This window comes from Malaclemys terrapin, chromosome 13 (assembly GCF_027887155.1).
Source record: "Malaclemys terrapin pileata isolate rMalTer1 chromosome 13, rMalTer1.hap1, whole genome shotgun sequence".
NCBI lineage: Eukaryota > Metazoa > Chordata > Testudines > Emydidae > Malaclemys > Malaclemys terrapin.
In genome coordinates this window covers 19,375,439-19,395,531 of record NC_071517.1, presented here as the reverse complement: position 1 = coordinate 19,395,531, position 20,093 = coordinate 19,375,439, and the positions used below count along the sequence as shown (strand labels likewise).

Genomic DNA, 20,093 nt, shown 5'->3' with positions numbered 1-20,093 from the left:
CAGAATCAGCTTTCCTTGAGGTCCACAGCAGCTCTGAGTTTAGCAAGCTTCCGGACACAAGGCAAGGCTTCCTTCCCACCCCTTAACGGCACCAACACAAGGCTGACAAACATTTGTTGTTTTTAATATAACTACAAGACAACTAGTTAACACTAGAGCAGGTGTTATATAAATGCAAACGTTCAACCAGACAATTCATTTTTAAAATCTCTGTCCACCTAAAGAAACCTCAACTTAACAGCTAGCATGTTTTCACCAGGAGATAAAATGGTCATGGTTGAAGAGATGCAGTAAGTCAAAAAGATCAAAAGACTTCTTTTGCACAACCAAAAATACAATACAGGGACAGATAAAACCGTCCACTAAATTATTATGCTCCTGTAAAAGATGTTTTAGATAAACGTGTCTCCTCAAAGTAGACAAACACCCATATTACTTTCTCCCAGCAAATTAGGTTTTAAGATGCCAGGTGAAGTAGTAATCAAGTTGTGAGAACTCCAAATAAATGTGTTCTTAGATGCCCAAGAGATCTTCCAGAAGAGCTAGGGAAAATCTGACTTGATAGTCCAGATATTTCTGACATTCAAAACACAACAAAAAACAAAATTTCATGCTTTCTTTATACATTATAAAAAAAGCAAAAACCAAGCATAGGCCCAATTTTTAAAGAAATCCTTTTTGTATCACCACTAAATAACTTCAAAATGTACAAGATTTATTTTCTAGGGAAAATAAAAGGCATTTTAATTGCATGATAGTCTCAAAAAAGTAGCATGGATATTTTTTCCTGGCATACAGGATTGGTTGTTTATATGTACAAGATATAGTGATGGACTCAGAACAACTCCGCAATCCTAGAGCACACACTGGATGGTTTTAAAAATTTAAAAAAAAAAAAAAAAAAAAAAACACATTAAATTTTGCTCCAATGAAAGGAGAATGGAAAAGAAAAGAGAAGGAGAAAAGTCAGAGAGTAAACAGAGAGCAAATAAGATTATTTAGATTCAGTTTTCTTGCCTTTAAGCAAGTTTCCCTTGTATCAAAATATGATACAAGGGAAACAATTAATATTCTTTGTTTTCCTCCTATTTAGAAAATTTTAAGGTCAGCAACAAATAATATTGAACGTAAGGAAGCTGCCTATTGGATGCACCAGGTAATCATAAAATTACGCCATGTTCCTTCCACTTTAATAAGAACATAAAATATATGCCAACTTAACTAACCTGTTGAAAGGTATGTAACTCCCTCTCCTTTAAGTAATTAGGCCACCTATAAATTAGAGAAGAGCATTGCCATATAACTAATGATCTGACTGTCAAGTCTGGTTTTGTTGTTTTAGAAACAACATGGTGTAAGGTACAAACAAAAACTAGTTTTAGTAATCATGAAGAAAAAAAAAAACCAACCACCATACACACACACCCCTCACCTTCCAATTGTCTAAATATCCCATTTAGGCCTGGCCTTTATGAGATGCATGAATCAGTACTACCTCTGGGACACATTCCCCAAGCTATACAAATCATCACTATTAAGGGTGGCCTGACTGCTTGGCAACAAGCATGTCTTGCTGTCAAACAGGAGACACAAGTTTGAAGCTATCCTCCGGCTGTAATAAACCAAGATGAGGAGGGATAATCCCAACCTTCAGAGGGAGGCAAGAAAACAGCATATTCTATCACTCTGGAGCAACCCCTAGAGGTCAAATGAATATTATCCAGAAAACTATCAGCTATGTCAACCTCTGGGCTAGGTACAATAATGTAGACAATACATTAAGATGAAAAACAATCAGAATAATGGACCTCACCGAAATGAAAAGATTATTTAATGTAATTTATGGTAAAGTAACTCAATTATGACCCTTTATTATTTTATTCCTCATAAAATTTCTGTTTACATCAGATGGGAAACTAGCATATTTCATAAATGTGTTCCTTCAGTAGAGCATTCACATTTATCTCTATATGCTACATATAGCGATATGTAGCATATTTGAACTTGCTGTTTAGTACATTGTCATGCAAACTTCAATATGTAGCATAATTTTATGCAGATTGATCAAAACAGTTCAGTTGCCACAAGTTCTCTAAATTTTGATCAACTGAAAGCTAAGTTTGTATTCATCTACTTTCAAACTTCAGACTTCGTGGTTTTTTAAATCTTTGAGTTGCGTGGTCCTATACAAAGACTCCGTAAGTACATAAGGAAGAGCTAGAGCTGTCTCATTACCTCCCAATAGCATAACTATATCAGACAGTAAAGCAATAAAATAATAGAACCTTTTGCAAAAAAGACAAACCTTAAAATCATGTCCTCATGCAATATATTTTATTAAAGATTCTTGGTTTGAAGTATAAAAGTATTTTAATACCAAAACTTTACCACCAGGAATTGCTACCGTCTGGCTCTGCACCACGCTCAACATTGCATTCAAATTATTCTTGTGTGAAACTCTGCACAGCAACTAATTCAAAGGGTGGTAATAAAGTATGCAACTACCTGCTTTTCACACATTAATAGGAACACACGAAACAGATCCAGGGCAAAGCAGAAGTTATAGTGTGTTGTCCCCCACAAGAAGTTTGACGGTACAAGCAACATTTTAAAACCATTGGGGGCAGAGGAAATTTATCTGCCTAACTCACGTCCATGTTAACTACACAGAGGTCAAGGGATGAGACTAACTGAACACATACAGATTTGAACGTCTACAACTTTAGTATCAGCAGCCCCAGGCAGCATAAAGGCTTGGCAAGAAATGAAGCAGGCTTCTGATACTTAAAATTCTGAACTTCAAACTAGTCACTATGAAAACTCCTATAAAAAGTTTAAACGAATTGTTTATTTGAGAAAGAGAAATGGGAAAAGTTGCAAAGGTGACACAATGGGAAATTGGAACATTTAAGCCCATCAGGAAGGGGACAGGGATATTACTGCAGTGAAGAGGCCAGTGGTCTCCCCATCTATAGGGTTTGGAAAGATATGCCTTTCTCTCCCTCCTCCCCCCCCAGCTTCATTCTCCTTACATTTGTGCAGCTTTTTTTTTTTTTTTTTAAAATAGCCCTGAACTAAGCAATTTTCTTTTAAAAGATAAAATCCTTAAGAGCAATAGACAGCCCCAAAATCACTAATTATCTGATAACACCAAAAATATAAAAAGACTCAGGCAATGTTTACACCAAATATTTATTTTTGTGCCTCTGGGTCAGAAAGGACAGTGTAGAAGAGCTGACTCTTCCCTGAGGCACAATTCATATAAGTGTGAAACTATTACCAAGCAATCCTTACACCAGAGGCAGCTCAGGGAAATGCCCTGTTCTTAGATACAAATAAATGTAGTTCTTCAGGTTCCCAAGTTTCATCAAATCACTGTGTAGGGCATTTTATTTTTAATTATTATTCAGGTTTGTATACTGAGTCACTTATAAAGCAAATTAAATAAGGTTTAATAAGTTTCAATGCCCTAAGCTACTTCAACATTATGTCATCTTTGTCACGCAAGAACTGGGAGTGCTATACCCTGCAGCAATAACTAAAAGGCTACTTGATATAATGGCAGGTTTAAAAGCAAACCTTCAGACCAAGATAATTTAGAATGCAGATCCTTGAAATACGTTAGATGTTTCCATAAATTAAGATTTTATAAATCATTTCCTCATAATTCAGTTTTTGTGACCTTGCCTATTCTATAGAAGTAGAAAATCATATATACATACACAGTACATTTTAAAATGTTGCATTTTTAGTTACAGAAAAAGAAAAAAGCTTTTAAAAACTGAGTCTGAAATACTACAAGAAGTGCTTCCTGCTAAGGCACACCTGTTGTGAAATGATGTATTACTGTCAGCAGGTGTAAAAAAAACCAAGCCCCTCAGTGGAATTTAGATGTGTAATGCATAGTGCATGTTTCAACAAGAATCATGACACAATAGTACCTGCTCCATTTAAAATGCTGAGTTAGATTAAACAGTAACATAACCAGTCACTGAAATTTAAACCGAGGAAGAGGCAGACTAACCAGAAGCAATGTAGAACTCCTGCATTTGTGTGTGATCCGTGGAATATTCTTATAGCCAAGGTTTTCTGGCACACAAAGAGAAAGTTTTTGCAGTAGGTGGAGGATCCACTATAACCAGAATTGAAACTTGCACTGAAACAATTTGTGAGTTTCATTCTAATTCAAAACAGTCTTACCATATCCAAGCTCACTAAAAGCAAGTTCCAAAGTACATTCTTTGAATATGAATCTCAGAAAGCATTTCAATCAGCCCAGGGAAGAAATTGTGTCTCTTCTCACCCTTGCTCCACGAGGGTAATAAATTTCTGACCATCCCTTACCAGAATCAATTACTATCATGCTAATTTAGCATGATTGGGGTGTGGTCTTTGCTCATTTGTTTGTGATGGGACAGACGCACAGTCAAGGGAGACTGTGCAGGTGGGGCTATCATCACAAAATAGGTACTATAAGGGTCAAAAAGGATAGCGTAAAGATTTCTGGAGATTATTAAATCTCAGTGCTCACATGCCAAGGCTGCATTTTGTTCCACACCACCCAGCAATGATTTATTGAATATCAGTTATTCAAAATTCTAACTAGGGTGAATAGTACGATGTAATCCATATAGCCTCTCCCATGGAGAAGGGAAAAAAAATAATTTATATTTTGACTAATGATTTTACTTCAACAGGTGTGCAGTATAAAAAAAGTAGAGCTTCCTAAAATGAATTTCCTGAAAGAAATAATTACTCATTTACTCATATTCTACTCTACTTTTAAGATTTTTTTTTTTTTTTAAAGCCTCTCTTCCTTTTGAGTCCATTTGTTTCTCATTTCTACAATTGATATGAAACCTTTCAGGATTGAGGGCAAGTAAAGGTTTAAGGGCATTTTAAACAATTAATGCCAATAATGACTTGAATGTGAGTTACCAACAGTAGAACACACAAGTGACATAAATTTGCCAAACAGTTGCTCCCTTCCCACAAGGGGAAGAAAATAAATCATATCAAACCTGTTGCTTCCAGGGATTAAATCACACTCTGGTTTCGATTCTACTTGTTAAGTGTTCACCTGTTTCGCTTAACACGCATTAATGAACAGGTGGATAAAACCAAAGCCAAACTCAAAGGAATGACAAAACACTAATGTAATATACACCCTGCAGGTTTCATCATGCACCTCAGAACAGTCTACAGTCTGCTTTTCGAGATCTGACAAGGAGATGATGAAACATTGTTCTCTAACTCTTTTGAAAAAGCACTGCAATGCATACGGAGCAACACTTCCTCTTTCTTGAACAACAAGGCTTAAGACAAGTTATTCTAAATGTAGCTCACGGTCATTTTTTCTGATTTGGGGATGCTAGTGAAGACCAAAAAAAGTCAACTACAGCCCCAGAAACTTGCATCAAAGTTTAGTAATGCACCACAACAAACATACAACGCTGTTATTTGGGAGTGGCAAATTTATGCAAGTTATGGAAAGTCTCACTGCATGTTAGCAAATCCTGAATCCAATAAGACTATGCAAGACTACACTTTATTTAATGGCACTTATGGTACTTCAGCTTTGATGAAAAACAACCAACCAAAACAAAAGCACACTCCGATATATTTAGGCACTAAAAACATCACAATAAATACCAGATGTTGAATCCCCCCTACCAGCACTACAAAAAAAAAAAAAAAAAAAAGATTCTGCGTGGACTCCTCCGGATGGTCAAAACAACAGACTGGACTTCTACATAGATTGCTTCTGTCAACGTGCAAAGGCTGAAATTGCGGAAAAGCAACATCACTTGCCCCATAACCTCAGCCATGCTGAACACAACGCCATCTACAGCCTCAGAAACAACTCTGACATCATAATCAAAAAGGCTGACAAAGGAGGTGCTGTCGTCATCATGAATAAATTGGAATATGACCAAGAGGCTGCTAGACAGCTCTCTAACACCACAGGAATTTATCGCCAAAGGATAATTTTGCTAATGTTACAACCTTACATTAAGAATCAATAGATCCAATTGTGTATCAAAATATTTTCAGAATGTTCTCCAGTTCAATTATCTGGTATTTGTTATGAGTACACAGCCATTCTACAGGCCATTATCCTCTGATCCCACTGAGGATTACCTAAAGAAACTACACCATCTGCTAAAAAAACTCCCTGACAAAGCACAGGAACAAATCTGCACAGACACATGCCTAGAACCCCGACCAGGGGTATTCTATTTGCTACCCAAGATCCATAAACCTGGAAATCCTGGACGCCCCATCATCTCAGACATTGGCACCCTAACATCAGGCTTGTCTGGTTATGTGGACTCTCTCCTCAGACCCTACGCTACCAGCACTCCCAGCTATCTTCGAGACACCACTGACTTCCTGAGGAAACTACAATCCATCGGTGATCTTCCAGAAAACACCATCCTGGCCACTATGGACGTAGAAGCCCTCTACACCAATATTCCAAACAAAGATGGACTACAAGCTATCAGGAACAGTATCCCCGATAATGTCACAGCTAACCTGGTGGCTGAACTTTGTGACTTTGTCCTCACCCACAACTATTTCACATTTGGGGACAATATATACCTCAGCGGCACTGCTATGGTTACCCACATGGCCCCACAGTATGCCAACATTTTTATGCTGGACTTAGAACAACGCTTCCTTAGCTCTCGTCCCCCAACGCCCCTACTCTACTTGCGCTACATTGATGACATCTTCATCATCTGGACCCAGGGAAAAGAAGCCCTTGAGGAATTCCACCATGATTTCAATAATTTCCATCCCACCATCAACCTCAGCCTAGATCAAGCCACACAAGCGGTCCATTTCCTGGACACTACTGTGCTAATAAGCGATGGTCACATAAATACCACCCTATACCGGAAACCTACTGACCGCTACACTTACCTACATGCCTCCAGCTTCCATCCAGGACACACCACACGATCCATTGTCTACAGCCAAGCTCTAAGATATAACCGCATTTGCTCCAATCCTTTAGATAGAGACAAGCACCTACAAGATCTCTATCAAGCATTCTTAAAACTACAATACCCAAATGCTGAAGTGAAAAAACAGATTGACAGAGCCAGATGAGTACCCAGAAGTCACCTCCTACAAGACAGGCCCAACAAAGAAAATAACAGAACACCACTAGCTGTCACCTTCAGCCCCCAACTAAAACCCCTCCAGCGCATCATCAAAGATCTACAACCTATCCTGAAAGATGATCCCTCACTCTCACAGATCTTGGGAGACAGACCTGTCCTTGCTTACAGACAACCCCCCAACCTAAAGCAAATACCCAGCAGCAACCACACATCACTGAACAAAAACACTGACCCAGGAACCTATCCTTATAACAAAGCCCAATGCCAACTCTGTCCACATATCTATTCAAGTGACATCATCATAGGACCTAATCACATCAGCCATACCATCAGGGGCTCGTTCACCTGCACATCTAGCAATGTGATATATGCCATCATGTGCCAGCAATGCCCCTCTGCCATGTACATTGGCCAAACCAGACAGTCTCTACGCAAAAGAATTAATGGACACAAATCTGACATCAGGAATCATAATACTCAAAAACCAGTGGGAGAACATTTTAACCTGTCTGATCATTCAATGACAGACCTGCGGGTGGCTATTTTACAACAGAAAAATTCAAAAACAGACTCCAACGAGAGACTGCTGAGCTGGAATTGATATGCAAACTAGATACAATCAATTTAGGATTGAATAAGGACTGGGAATGGCTGAGCCATTACAAACATTGAATCTACCTCCCCTTGTAAGTATTCTCACACTTCTTATCAAACTGTCTGTACTGGGCTATCTTGATTATCACTTCAAAAGTTTTTTTTCTTCTTACTTAATTGGCCTCTCAGCGTTGGTAAGACAACTCCCACCTGTTCATGCTCTCTGTATGTGTGTATATATATCTCCTCAATATATGTTCCATTCTATATGCATCCGAAGAAGTGGGCTGTAGCCCACGAAAGCTTATGCTCTAATAAATTTGTTAGTCTCTAAGGTGCCACAAGTACTCCTGTTCTTTTTGCGGATACAGATTAACACGGCTGCTACTCTGAAACCTATCACCCTTAAAGTTATCTATATGTAATAAGGACAAACCACAAACACGATCTTATTTACATATGACATCTTGGACATTTGTACGTATGAAAGGGGAGTGCAATCACCCAAAAGATCATTGATGGAGAGTGGTTACAGTTAGACACGATATGAAATTAATATACTATTCATAGGAGAAAAATTATTTTAGTCTTTAATGTCAATCTTGGAATAAACCTCTTTGATTTATAGGCTCTATTAGTACTATTTAATGCAAGCAATGTCACTGGAGGAAGCAACAGCTGAAAAACAGACTAATGCAAAAATACTACATAACATGGGTTGCTGGTTTTGGGGTTTTTTGGATTATACAAAGACAGTCCAAATAAAATAGCCTGTTAAAAATGGTTAGATCATTATTCCAGTTCAATAGAACACTGGGCCAAGACTTTCACAAATCACTATCAATTTTAGGTATCCAATCTGAATGATCTTACAAGGGATACAGACTTTTGAAAATCTTGGCCTTTCCATTTTGGACATTGTCAGTTAATACCACCATTATGCCACTTATTCAGCTTTTTGTACCAAACTGGAAATAAATGATGAATTAGGAAGTGACCAGTTTGTATTCAAACGCATATTTTAAAAATTACAATGGGTACCAACTTTTATATTTTATCTTTCAATGGCAAAAACAGTAATTCTCCAATGAGAGAACCTGCACGAATTTAGAAGTGTTCTAGTAAAAACCCAAATGACATATCATACAAACATAATTCTGTAAGGCTGAACATTTTAACAGGAACATGCCTTAGTACCAGCACATTGTGGAACAAAACACCATAAACACATTAATTTACTTGGACTATCTTTTATAGTATCAACAGGTGTTTACCAGGGCCTGAAGCATGCCATCCATTACAATAGTCCCCTCCATGGTCTGGAAGGAGGACTTAGATAATGTTGAAAGGGCCCAGTCCAGGAAGTCTGCCATTCTTTTTTGTTTGACATCAGGGCGGATAATAAACCTGTCACAGAAAAACACATTGCAAGTTACCCATTCAGAGCAATCCAATTAACAACTATTTTTGCTTGTTACCCAAACTGGTTTCAGTTCCTAAAGGCAACTGTCAAATGGACATTTTCCAAGACATTTTTGGTAGGGACATTCCAAATGTCAGATGTTTAACCCTGCTATTTCCAAATGAACTCCTAGCCTAGAATATTTCATTTTATTTATAAATGCAGCGTCCTGTAACTGGAAATTTATCTTAAGAAATTTATCAATTTAACTGTAGGGAACTACAAATTATTAAGCTTTTTCAGGAATCCCCAAAAAGATGCTTTCCATTATTTTTCCTGTTTCAATTTTATGGGAAGCCACTGCACTCAAACAAAACAAAAATAAAAATGATCAACCTCTGCAAATTTTAAGAATTTGCTCAAAAATTATAAGATGTGTCACTACTGCTCAGTGTTAATCACCAGCAGTATAGTCATGTTAGTCTTAGATATTGCAAGGAATATATCATCCGTATTTGTTGCATCTTTATTTGAGCATATGAAAAACATATTATTTAATCCTCACCACATCCTGAGAAATATAGTAATATACCCATTTTACAGAGAAAACAGACAGACTCAGAAAATTTACAACAATTTCCCTAAGGCCACACAGCAAAGTAGCCAGAGTCCCAAAGAGATTAATTCCAGGGGTCCTGGTTCCCTGATTTGTACACTAATCATGTGATCAAATTCCCTCCCAAGTAAAACGTAAGGCCTTAAAGAGTCACTGGAATTTATCGCCAAAGGATAGTTTTGCTAATGTTACAACCTTACATTAAGAATCAATAGATCCAATTGTGTATCAAAATATTTTCAGAATGTTCTCCAGTTCAATTATCTGGTATTTGTTATGAGTACATATCCATATGCAAATCAGATTTTAACTAAAAAGGCGGTGGGGGACTGACAACAAGGTGGCAGAATAGCACCCTGCACAGAAACACAGGGCTTCTTTGTGAAGTCATCCTGTTAGCAAGTGCTTGAAACTTACATTAATGTACAGTATTACTGGGGAGTCAGATTGGACATTAGTTTCAGTCCAACTATTAAACTTCTCTCTTTTCATGAATAACTCATCTTTATGAATGCCTTATAGTAATTGAATTTACAGTACAAAGTGGTGGATGGAATTTTAATTTGGGGGGGGGATGATAAAAAAAGATGCAGATTAGCTCTTTTGAAGAGTTTGGTTAGGTTTGTTTTTTTGGGAAGTGACAGGGTGGGAGCCCATATTAAAAATTGACTAGGGGTCGGCAACCTGCAGCTCTGAAGCCGCATGCGGCTCTTTGGCTGCCCCCTTGCAGGGAGCCGTTTTTTGAGGGAATGCAAGGTGCAGGCTCTGGCCGGGAGGTGCTTACCACAGGCAGCTCCGGGCCGGCAGCACAGCAGGGCTCTGGCCCCATGCTGCTCCCGGAAACGGCTGGCTGTGGCACATATCTGCATGCCCCTTGGAGGAAGCGGGGCAGCAGGTCTCCGTGCGCTGCCTGCCCCCGCAGCTCCCATTGGCCAGTTCCCGGCCAATTGGAGCTGTGAGGACGGTGCTGGGGGCAACGCGCGGAGCCACCTCCCCTCCCGCCAGGGGCATGCAGATACATGCCAGCAGCCAGCCACTTCCGGGGGCAGCATGGGGCCAGAGCCCTGCTGTGCCGCCGGCCAGAAGCCGCCTGTGGTAAGTGCCTCCTGGCCAGAGCCTACACCTCGCACCCTCTCCCACACCCCAACCCCCTGTGCCAGGTCAGAACCCCCTCCTGCACCCAAACTCCTTCCCAGACCCCACACCCCAGCCCCCTACCCCATCCTGTTTATATTCAAATTGCAGAAGTTGCATTACAAGTATGGATGAGTAGCAATAATTTTAATATGTTCAGTTATTATTAGTTAATAAATTCTAACTCCACAAGTAGCTTTGTGTGTGATGCGGCTCTCAAAACATTTTGGTCAGAGACAAAAACAAAAAAATGGCCCTTCTTCTTTAAAGGTTGTCGCCCCCTGGACTAGAACAAGAAAACATGACAGGCTGCTGTCAGCGCCAAATATACATCCACTGGCCTATTAGAAAGACAAGGTAGGTGAGATAATAACTTTTATTGGACCAACTTCTATTGGTGAGAGAAACAAACTTTCGATCTTACAGCTCTGTGACAGAGAATTATTGTACCTTTGTTATAGGCAGGTTTATTTGGTGCTCGAACACATGTAATGTAGGATAAGTGGTTAGGATGTTCCAACATCCTAAGTCTAACTCACTTTACGGCTTCTTTGACAATAATAAAAAACAAAGAAAATAGCAGCACTACTTTTTGGGGGGGGGGAGGGGAGGGGGGAGAAGAAAGATGACAAAAGGACTGTTACACAGAATGAAATTAAATATTACTAGTCCATCTGCATGAATTTAGTGTTCCAAGAACATACTCAATTAACAGAACTGATGACAGAAATCTTCTCATAATCCATATAATACATTATGTGATCAGCAGCAGTAGGGAATGATTTTCCACCCTTTCTGAATCCTATATTAAAGAGCACTCCTTACAGGCAAGAAAATGAAATTCAAATTCCATTTTTTTGGCAGTACTGATGGAGACTGCTAAAAGCATCAACTGTGATAGACACCAGTCCTCTCATAAAGAGAAAGTAATATGCTTATTTCAGATAGGCCAAACAGCTGCCTGATGGCAATGACTTTTCATCACCATATATTGGGGCTACATTCATACAAGTAAAGTATTCCATGTCCTATTGCCAATACTGTAAATCCACCCAGTACTGCCAATAGAAATTTTTTCAAGCTAAGAAATTAAAATTTCTTTTTTTGCCAAGATCAGCACAAGACTTACCTGGAAACCAGTACAGCAGCTGCATCTCGAGCCTTATCACTGACAACCAGGTAAGACTAAAGGTAAAAAGAAAATTAACTGTCAGAGTCTGCAGAGACACAGTTAATAAAACTACACAACAGGTTTGAAAATATGCACTTCTTAATTTTTATTCTTATGAACATTGGACTAAGCCTACGAAAGTAAGAAGTTTAAACAATCTTCCATTTAGCAAGCCACATGCCAGAAATCTCAATGTCTTTCAAAGTGGGATCATCTTTTCTGTACTGTTGCATTAAAGCAATACAGACTAATGTCCATAACATCAGCTATTCATTTTTGATGCTATTATAAAACCATCCTGAAGGGATTTATAATTTAACCATTTCATTTTACATCAGATTAAGCTTTGTGGGAAAGCATCTGCACAGATGCTACTTTTCAGACAAGCTGGCTGTAATCTGTTGAGCACCTTTTCACATCTATTTCATATATCATTGTTCGCTCTAGTGAAACTAATTTCCTTTGGGACTGTAAGTTGACTAACCTGGGTTTATAGCATGAAAACACTAGCCATTTACTTCTGAAATCAACTAGTCTAACAAGATATGCATTTATACCATATAGTGTCTTAAAATTAAATAGTCTACCAGTTTAGAAGAATGAAAAACTTAATTTCCTTCTAACATTAAAGAATGGAAAAAACTTTATGCAGGATTTACAACTGTGGACTAAACCCTTTCGTATTACACAAGCAAAATGAGGCCTGGAAATTAAGAGGTCAAAATGTATCATACATAATAAAATACAGTGAGGTCTTTGTGTAGAAATCCAATTAGCACTTACTTTTGCTACATTGAGTATGCGATCCATTATTGGCATCCGAGTGCATCCTTCTTCAGAAAGGATATTTCCATCAAGACGAGCCAAATCAAAAGGTATCAGACATGTCATGGAGAGCCACAACAAGAGCATGTAGCGAGTCTCCCACGTCTAGGAAAAAATTATAATAAAACAAACTTTATTTGTTTGCTCCAAGTATGCTGTTGGAGCAAAGACACAGCCCATGCTCTCAGGAGTGTGCAACCTAAGTATACAGGGAAAGCCATTCAGATGTGAGATGCCCTAGAATATCACAGGAGATAGGAGAGTGGCAGGACCCAAATACTAAGAGCTGCTGTGACACTGAGCCAGAAGGGGTTAAGCAACTAGCAGGATAAAAGTACCCAGATTGAACCTTTCGAGACATATTAACAGATAATGATTGTAATTTTGTGTGTGTTTACATTCATATTGTTAGATACTGACAATGTAATCAGATGGTTCCTGTCTGTCACTATGTTCTATTATTTCAAAGATCAAAAGGGAATATTAACATTTTGATGAAGTTTGGGTGTAACAATATCGTTGCCTTTATTTCTCTTTGAAGTCTGTAGTAAACTACCTGTAAATGGCTGGAGATGGGAAGTTGCCTTATGCTAATCCATGCAGCTAATTACCGGTGGTGAAGATGAAACAGGAAGTCTTACTTCAAAGTCACAATGCTTCACCCAAGGAATGCCTGCTGTCAAGAGGCTCCCAGAGAATTATAAAACAAACTCTGGGGCCCTGATCCTGTTATCTCAGATCTACTTAAGCTTTATCAGGGGAAGTTTCAGTCACAAGACTGAGGTCTCCGGCTCCAGTCTGGATCACCCTGATATTGGACTATAACCTGTGGAACTAATTCTGAAAGAACTCTTTGCAACTCTAAAGCTTACCTAAGCTTTGACCTCAGAATGAAACTGACCTAAGAATTTTATTCATGTCTGTATGTATAATGATCTTTTAACCTATACGCTCTCTTTTCTTAATAAATTGTAGTTTAGTTAATAAGAAATTGGCTGTAAGCGTGTATTTGGGTAAGATCTGAAATATTCATTGACCTGGTAAGGTAAGTATTAGAATAACCACCAGTTTTTGGGATCGTCTGCCCTGATTAAGCAATCTCAGGGTGGCCCCGTCAACTTGAAATCTAACAAACTTATAAAAATTAGTTTAAAAGAAGTGTCAGGTACCACACCTGTCCTGAGAGTCTCTGTAAAAAAAAAAAAAAAAAAAAAAAAAAAAAAAATCAGCTATTGCCATTTTCCTGTTTGTTTGGGTCTTTTTAAAAAAATCTCTCTCTCTATTCTTGTTGTGTGAAAGACCAACACAAACATGGGGAAACTGACTATACAGGAGTAAAAGTGAAACTTACTGTAGACATTGTCACGTGCACAAAACTAAAAAGAAAAATGTGTTCTACTTTAATCTCTTAACAGTATTTTTAGATGTTACTTGTAACAACAATAGATTTTCAGACAGGAGTGTGGTTTAAATTGATACGTCTCCTCAAACACTGAAGGGCAATTCCTACATACTCATTTTAAATTAACAACAAGAGAAAGCATCTGCAACTTTTTCATAACTTCTCATGTCTATGCTTCCCCAATATAATCACTTGAGAAATCAAAGTTTCACTGTGCAAGCAAATTCATCCTTTATATATGCATTTCTACAGTCTGGAAAGATACTTATTCACAGATTAAAGTGTTGAAAATTATCTTTGAATAATTTAGTAGAAATTGCCAATTTTGAGAGAAAATATTTCTTGTATTTTAATCAAAACATTGATAGAATAAAAACCCCACATCTATGTTTGAACGTTTTATCATTTGTGTGTTGGTTATTAATAACAATGGTATATTGGATCATAGCACAGGCAGGAACAATAATGAGTATTCATAATTAGCAACTGGCTAATGTAAATTTTGAGCCCCCAACTGCAGTGCAATTCACTGTTTGATACTGATGAGCCTTGTTGCTTGAGCAGTATAAAGGAAGTATTTATTTTTTTAATTCAATCTCAATAAGACATTTGTATAGTTTTCCTCATTGAGTAGTCAAACACCACAAATTTTGGACTCAATCACCACCTTTAGCAGGAATTCAAGAACTACAGTTCACACCATGTCATCTTGTTGGATAGAAAAAAAATATTTAAGCAAACAGACTCTCCTACCTAGAACATTCTCAGCCATCTCAAACATTACATCAGCTGGCTACATGGCAAAATCATTTTTTGCCTTTTCATAATACAGTTTCATAACTCAGTCTCCTGAATTTACTCCTCAGTGAAAAGGCAAAAGGTGTCAGCAAACAAACAGTTTAATGTTTTGGGTTTTTTTCAGGACTGGGCACTCAACAGTTGAAAAATGTAACTGATATGTTTTGCCCAGATACCTTATGATTTTCCTCAATGTCCCCAAAATATAACTTGGTTTTTGCCGGGGGGGGGGCTCACGCCTTCCCTGACAAGAGTCCTTTCCACAGAGAGGTCTGCGTCTCCTTTCCAGGAGCGTGCAAGGCACTTGCACACACCTGCGTGAAAAGGGACAGCTGCCAGTGAGCCTGGTGCCCACTCCAGCAGGTGGGGCTGAGGGCGGTACAGCCACACCGGAAGAGCTGCCCGCACGAGACACTGGCTCCTGCGAGCGGCAGCAGTGCCCAACATGCTGCTGCTTTCGCTGCTGCCGTTCCAGGCAGAGCCCTGCAGCTCCGTGGATATCCACTTTATATCTGCCGATATACATTTTGTATCCGCACGTGGCTTAAAACATACTCACTTGATGCCAAGTTGTCTGGACAGGAATTAAGGCCTTAAAATCTGACAGGACTGAACTATCCTGTCTTCTGTGATTTTATTTTCACAATTTTCCACCATTTCGATGCAACAAACTATAATATAACCCCCTTTGTCTGGGGAGATCTGGGATAGAAAGCTTGTTGTTTTTTTTTTTTTTTTTAATTGTTCCTTAGTTCTTTGCCTATGTGTTCTCTCCCCTCTACTTAATTTTTTTTCAGTATTTAACCCTTTCCTATTTTCCCTTTAAATTTAGTTTAACCCTTGTCCATTATAGTTTATTTTTAGCCCTTGCATCTTCTATTGTTGGTGTTTACACCAATTTTACTAAAACTCAAAACTCCCTATACACCTCCCTACTCCCAAAAATAAAAATGGAAAAATCCAATAGAACATCTTTTAGTAAGACTACATTTTTCCTCTGAAAAGGACACTTCAGAATGTTAAATCTAGCTATCCAGTTTGACATTTCTAAGTGTTTCATGATATGAAGTGACATATAATATATACTTTTATATCCAGTTTGAGATTAATTGCATCAAGCTATGTTGCGCCATTTTCATTTCTACACAATACCTTCTTTGGCTTTTTTTCCCCCCTTTTAAAACAAACAAAAGGGGGAGGAGGAGAATCTCACCTCATAGTCCTTAGGATTCTGATCTGCAAACATATCCAAAACAGGCTGTAGATCAGCTACTTCATGAGGAAACAGTCGGAGGAAAATTTTATACCCTCGTACCTACCAAAGAAATGACTTCATAATTTAATAAAACATGTTCAAGGAAAATAATACAAAAATGACTTTTGGAAGCATCTTATATATGATGTTCAGTACATACAGTAGTGATATGAATTAACTTTCAAATAAACTGGTAATATCTTAAAATACTACACGTCACAAACTAAAACTGTTACTGGGTGACAAGCTGGGATATCTTGTCTTTTGATTTATCACCAACTAATTTAGAGTTGGTGATAAATTAGCAGAATTTAACTAGCTCAACTTTAAAATATTAACTTCTAATAATTTGCTCAAGAAATGCCCAGCACCCTCCTAATGCATTTAATGTTGCTGTTGATACTAGTACTTCAGTAGTCCAGCCCCATATGACGAAACCAACCATGTAATTGTGAGATCCATAACATTTTTTTCATCATCCCTTCTTTTGCTTGACTTTTATGGCAAAATTTCTTCTCCACCCCACCCTTCCCATCCAGAACTATGAGAATACCATTACTACCCCTCTGCTAATAAGATAGCAGGCAAACCAAAGAGATGAGCAGTCAGAACACTACCTACATGATATCACCCACTGAGTAGGTGTCTCAAGGTGGCTCTTAAATTCACGTAATGGGGAGACATGCCACTGCGACACAAAATGGACACCATTCTAGAATCTCCAAATTCTAGCCCCACTGAAGTCAAAGGTGAACTCCACAGGACCAGGATTTGGCCCTGACTGCTTCAGCATTAACTTAGTCTGCAACCCTACTGGTGAGAAAAGCATATGAATTACCACTTTGAGCCTCATGAGCAACTAACACTTTTGCTGAACAAAGGTTTTATATCTTCTCTGATTTTAAGATCTTTTACTGGAATGGTTCAACACTGAGAGGTGATAGGTCACATGGTACCAACTTGTTGTTTCCAACTGCTTCTACAGTTGTCCAGTGTCGTCAATGCAAAGAAGAGTCAAGAGGCCTGTAAAAACAGGCAAAGTAGCAGGAAATGGGGAGGAATAGCCTATTTAGTTCCCTGCACTAGGGGCCACAGCTAAGTAAAAGGAGGAAGAGAGGAAACAAAATTCACATGCTGGGACCAGAGCCACCAATGGGACTAGAATGTCTATGAGAGAAGGGTCCAAGCAGCAGAAAAACATATGCAGGGAGAGAAGAGGAGGGGAATGCGGCAAAAAACATGAGCAAGGGTGGAGATGGAAAAAGAGAAACAGAACAGATGGGAACAAGAGATAAAAATGAAGAACAAAAGCACACAGTAGATGTATCTTTTTTCAAAGAGAGATTAAACACTTATCACATTTAAAAGACAGCTAAATGTATCTAAATATTTTGCATGTAGACAACTGCTGCTGCAGCAGCCACAGATACATTATGGGACTGCAAATGGGGGAAGTGATCCTCATGGCCACAAATGGGAGAGGAGGTGCCCATAAGATAATCGCTCTTTATTAAGCTGTGATCAAACACTATAAAAAAAAAAAAAGGATGAATATCTTATAATATTTTAAAATCTATTTTAATGTGTTCTAAAATACAACAGTGTAAGTCAGAAAGCTATATTGTGTTATTTTTAATTCAAAACTCAACTGCAATATTTTGAAATATAAAATCACTCCAAATATTTTAAAAAGAAAGTCATTCTTAACCAACAAATAAGTTGATGAAAGTTTTTACATTTATTTAAAAAACTCATTTATACCTTTGTAATGATGTAAAGAAATTTAAAAGCCAGATGTACTAGTGGAGAAGGAGACCTTTTATCCCGCACTATATCCAGCAATAAGTGCATCATCCACTCTAGAGAAGAAGGAGGGGAGGGGGGAGAAATAAAACACAGGAAGCATTAGAATTAGCTTGCATGTTTCTAATCATGAAAAGTTAGGAAGTGGCTGTACAACAGTACATAGCATACTGTTTAACACAAGCCACAGCAGGCTTACAAGGCAAACATGAATCATTTAAGTTTAGCAGCTTGTGTCAAAAAATATTCACAAAAAACATACAGAGATAATGTTCCTACCTAGATGTGAATCCAACAAGTGAGGTTGTTCCTGGTACTTGTCCATAATAACTGAAAAAAGAGATTTAAATTATTTAAGTGTGATGTCCTTAATTAGGCTAAATCTACACTGTGAGGTAGGGGTGTGACTTCCACCTCCATACACACACCTGTATAAATACTAGTGTCGCCGCAGTAGCATGGATAGCGGAGGCACAGCTTAGTTCTGCTGAGTACAAACCTGCCTGAACCCCTGGGATACATACTCAGCACCTGCCTGTGCTACTATGTGTAGGTGAGCTGGGAATCCTATCCTTAGCTTGTAGTGTAGACAGTATCTTTAGAGTGAAGACAGTGTTAATTTTATTTAAATATACTCCCTGCTACAAAACTTATACTAAAGTTTTTCCACCTTAATGGCTAAATGCTGACACTGCCCTCCACTGCATATCAGAGTACCAAAGAGTACAAAATTCTCAGAGAGGTTCCGTGTATCATGCATCCTGTCCATTAATGTAGTATGAGGTTCATAGTAAAGACATCCACAGACTCAATTTCCTCTAGGCCTCTTCCACATTGCTAAGGGAAAACCTATAAGCACAGAGATGAAGAGGTGTGAGTGAGGCCACTGTTATACCTCCCCACCCTGTGTGCTGCTGTGCTCCACTTGCTGATCTCACTGTAGCTCTCCATTCCCAAGATCAAGCAGTCAGTCATATATGTCTCATACAGCACTGCAAATGAAGGACACCATTATAGTAAGTGTGGACTGTAGCTGCTGCAAGTAGACCAGCCTTATCCTGCACCCCCAATAGCTCAGACTTATTCCCCTTTCACTCCTCCCATTGCTTGTCCCTTTGACATACTCCTTTTCCCCACCCATCTTCAAGCTATTGCAATCTATTCTGTCCTTCACCATCAACAGCTGCTGATTCAAGCTGAAAATCCTCAAACAGACTTCTAGAGTCCAAGCAGGGTAGGAAAAAGGCTGCTGGAGCCACTATCATGCAGATCCAACAGCAATCAATGGATCACAGTAGAGAGGCTACGCCAGTGCTGGGGAAGTGGACACAGGAAAGCAACCATGAAGCAGCTCCACCATTTCTTCTCTCCGGGACTGGAGAAACTCTTCAGCATACAGCTCAGCTACTCTGGCTATGCACTGAAGCCAGGATGTAGGGCCTTGTAGAGTTCACACCTCTCTACTATTTCAAGCTGCCTGCCTGCAGACTTCAGAAGACAATACTGCATCATTTCACATTTGGAAGGTATTCTTCACCAGTATAAGGGCTAGCATTTTTCAGAAACTGACAGGTAAAGCCGCTACCCCGACTTGCCAGGGAAGTTTCCTACTCACTGTTGGCAAATGGATTTCTCATGCCCTGCCTGAACAGCTACAAACTGAAACCACTGCAAAAAAAATCTAAAGAAACCCTTTCTACAGTCAAATACTGTACACCTGCAAGAGATTTCCATGTCACCTACTATATTGTGGTCACAGCAATGTATTTTTTTATTCAGGGAAATTCTGACTCCAAACAACTTGTACTATACATTTTAGTATTTGTAATGCCAGGAATGCAACCTGCCACAACCTCTACAAATAAAGCACCTTTAATTTAAAGAAGTAAAAACCAATCTAAAGAATCTCGAGAAATAAGAATTAAATTTCAGAAAAGATCATGCAGCAAAAAAAAGTGTTGCA

General features: G+C 38.6%; 1 protein-coding gene across 4 annotated transcripts in view; it reads right to left on the bottom strand.

Annotated features, from left to right (window-relative positions):
• TBCD (tubulin folding cofactor D) overlaps window positions 1–20,093 on the bottom strand; it is a 256,152-nt gene that overhangs the window by 219,660 nt on the left and 16,399 nt on the right. For all 4 annotated transcript variants that reach the window (XM_054047295.1, XM_054047293.1, XM_054047291.1 and 1 more), the window contains exons 3-8: window positions 18,410–18,460; window positions 18,089–18,186; window positions 16,286–16,387; window positions 12,831–12,977; window positions 12,006–12,061; window positions 8,999–9,131 (exon numbers count right to left, since the gene is read on the bottom strand). In XM_054047295.1, coding sequence (XP_053903270.1) covers window positions 8,999–9,131; window positions 12,006–12,061; window positions 12,831–12,977; window positions 16,286–16,387; window positions 18,089–18,186; window positions 18,410–18,460 — 587 coding nt within the window. The remainder of the gene's footprint in view (window positions 1–8,998; window positions 9,132–12,005; window positions 12,062–12,830; window positions 12,978–16,285; window positions 16,388–18,088; window positions 18,187–18,409; window positions 18,461–20,093) is intronic.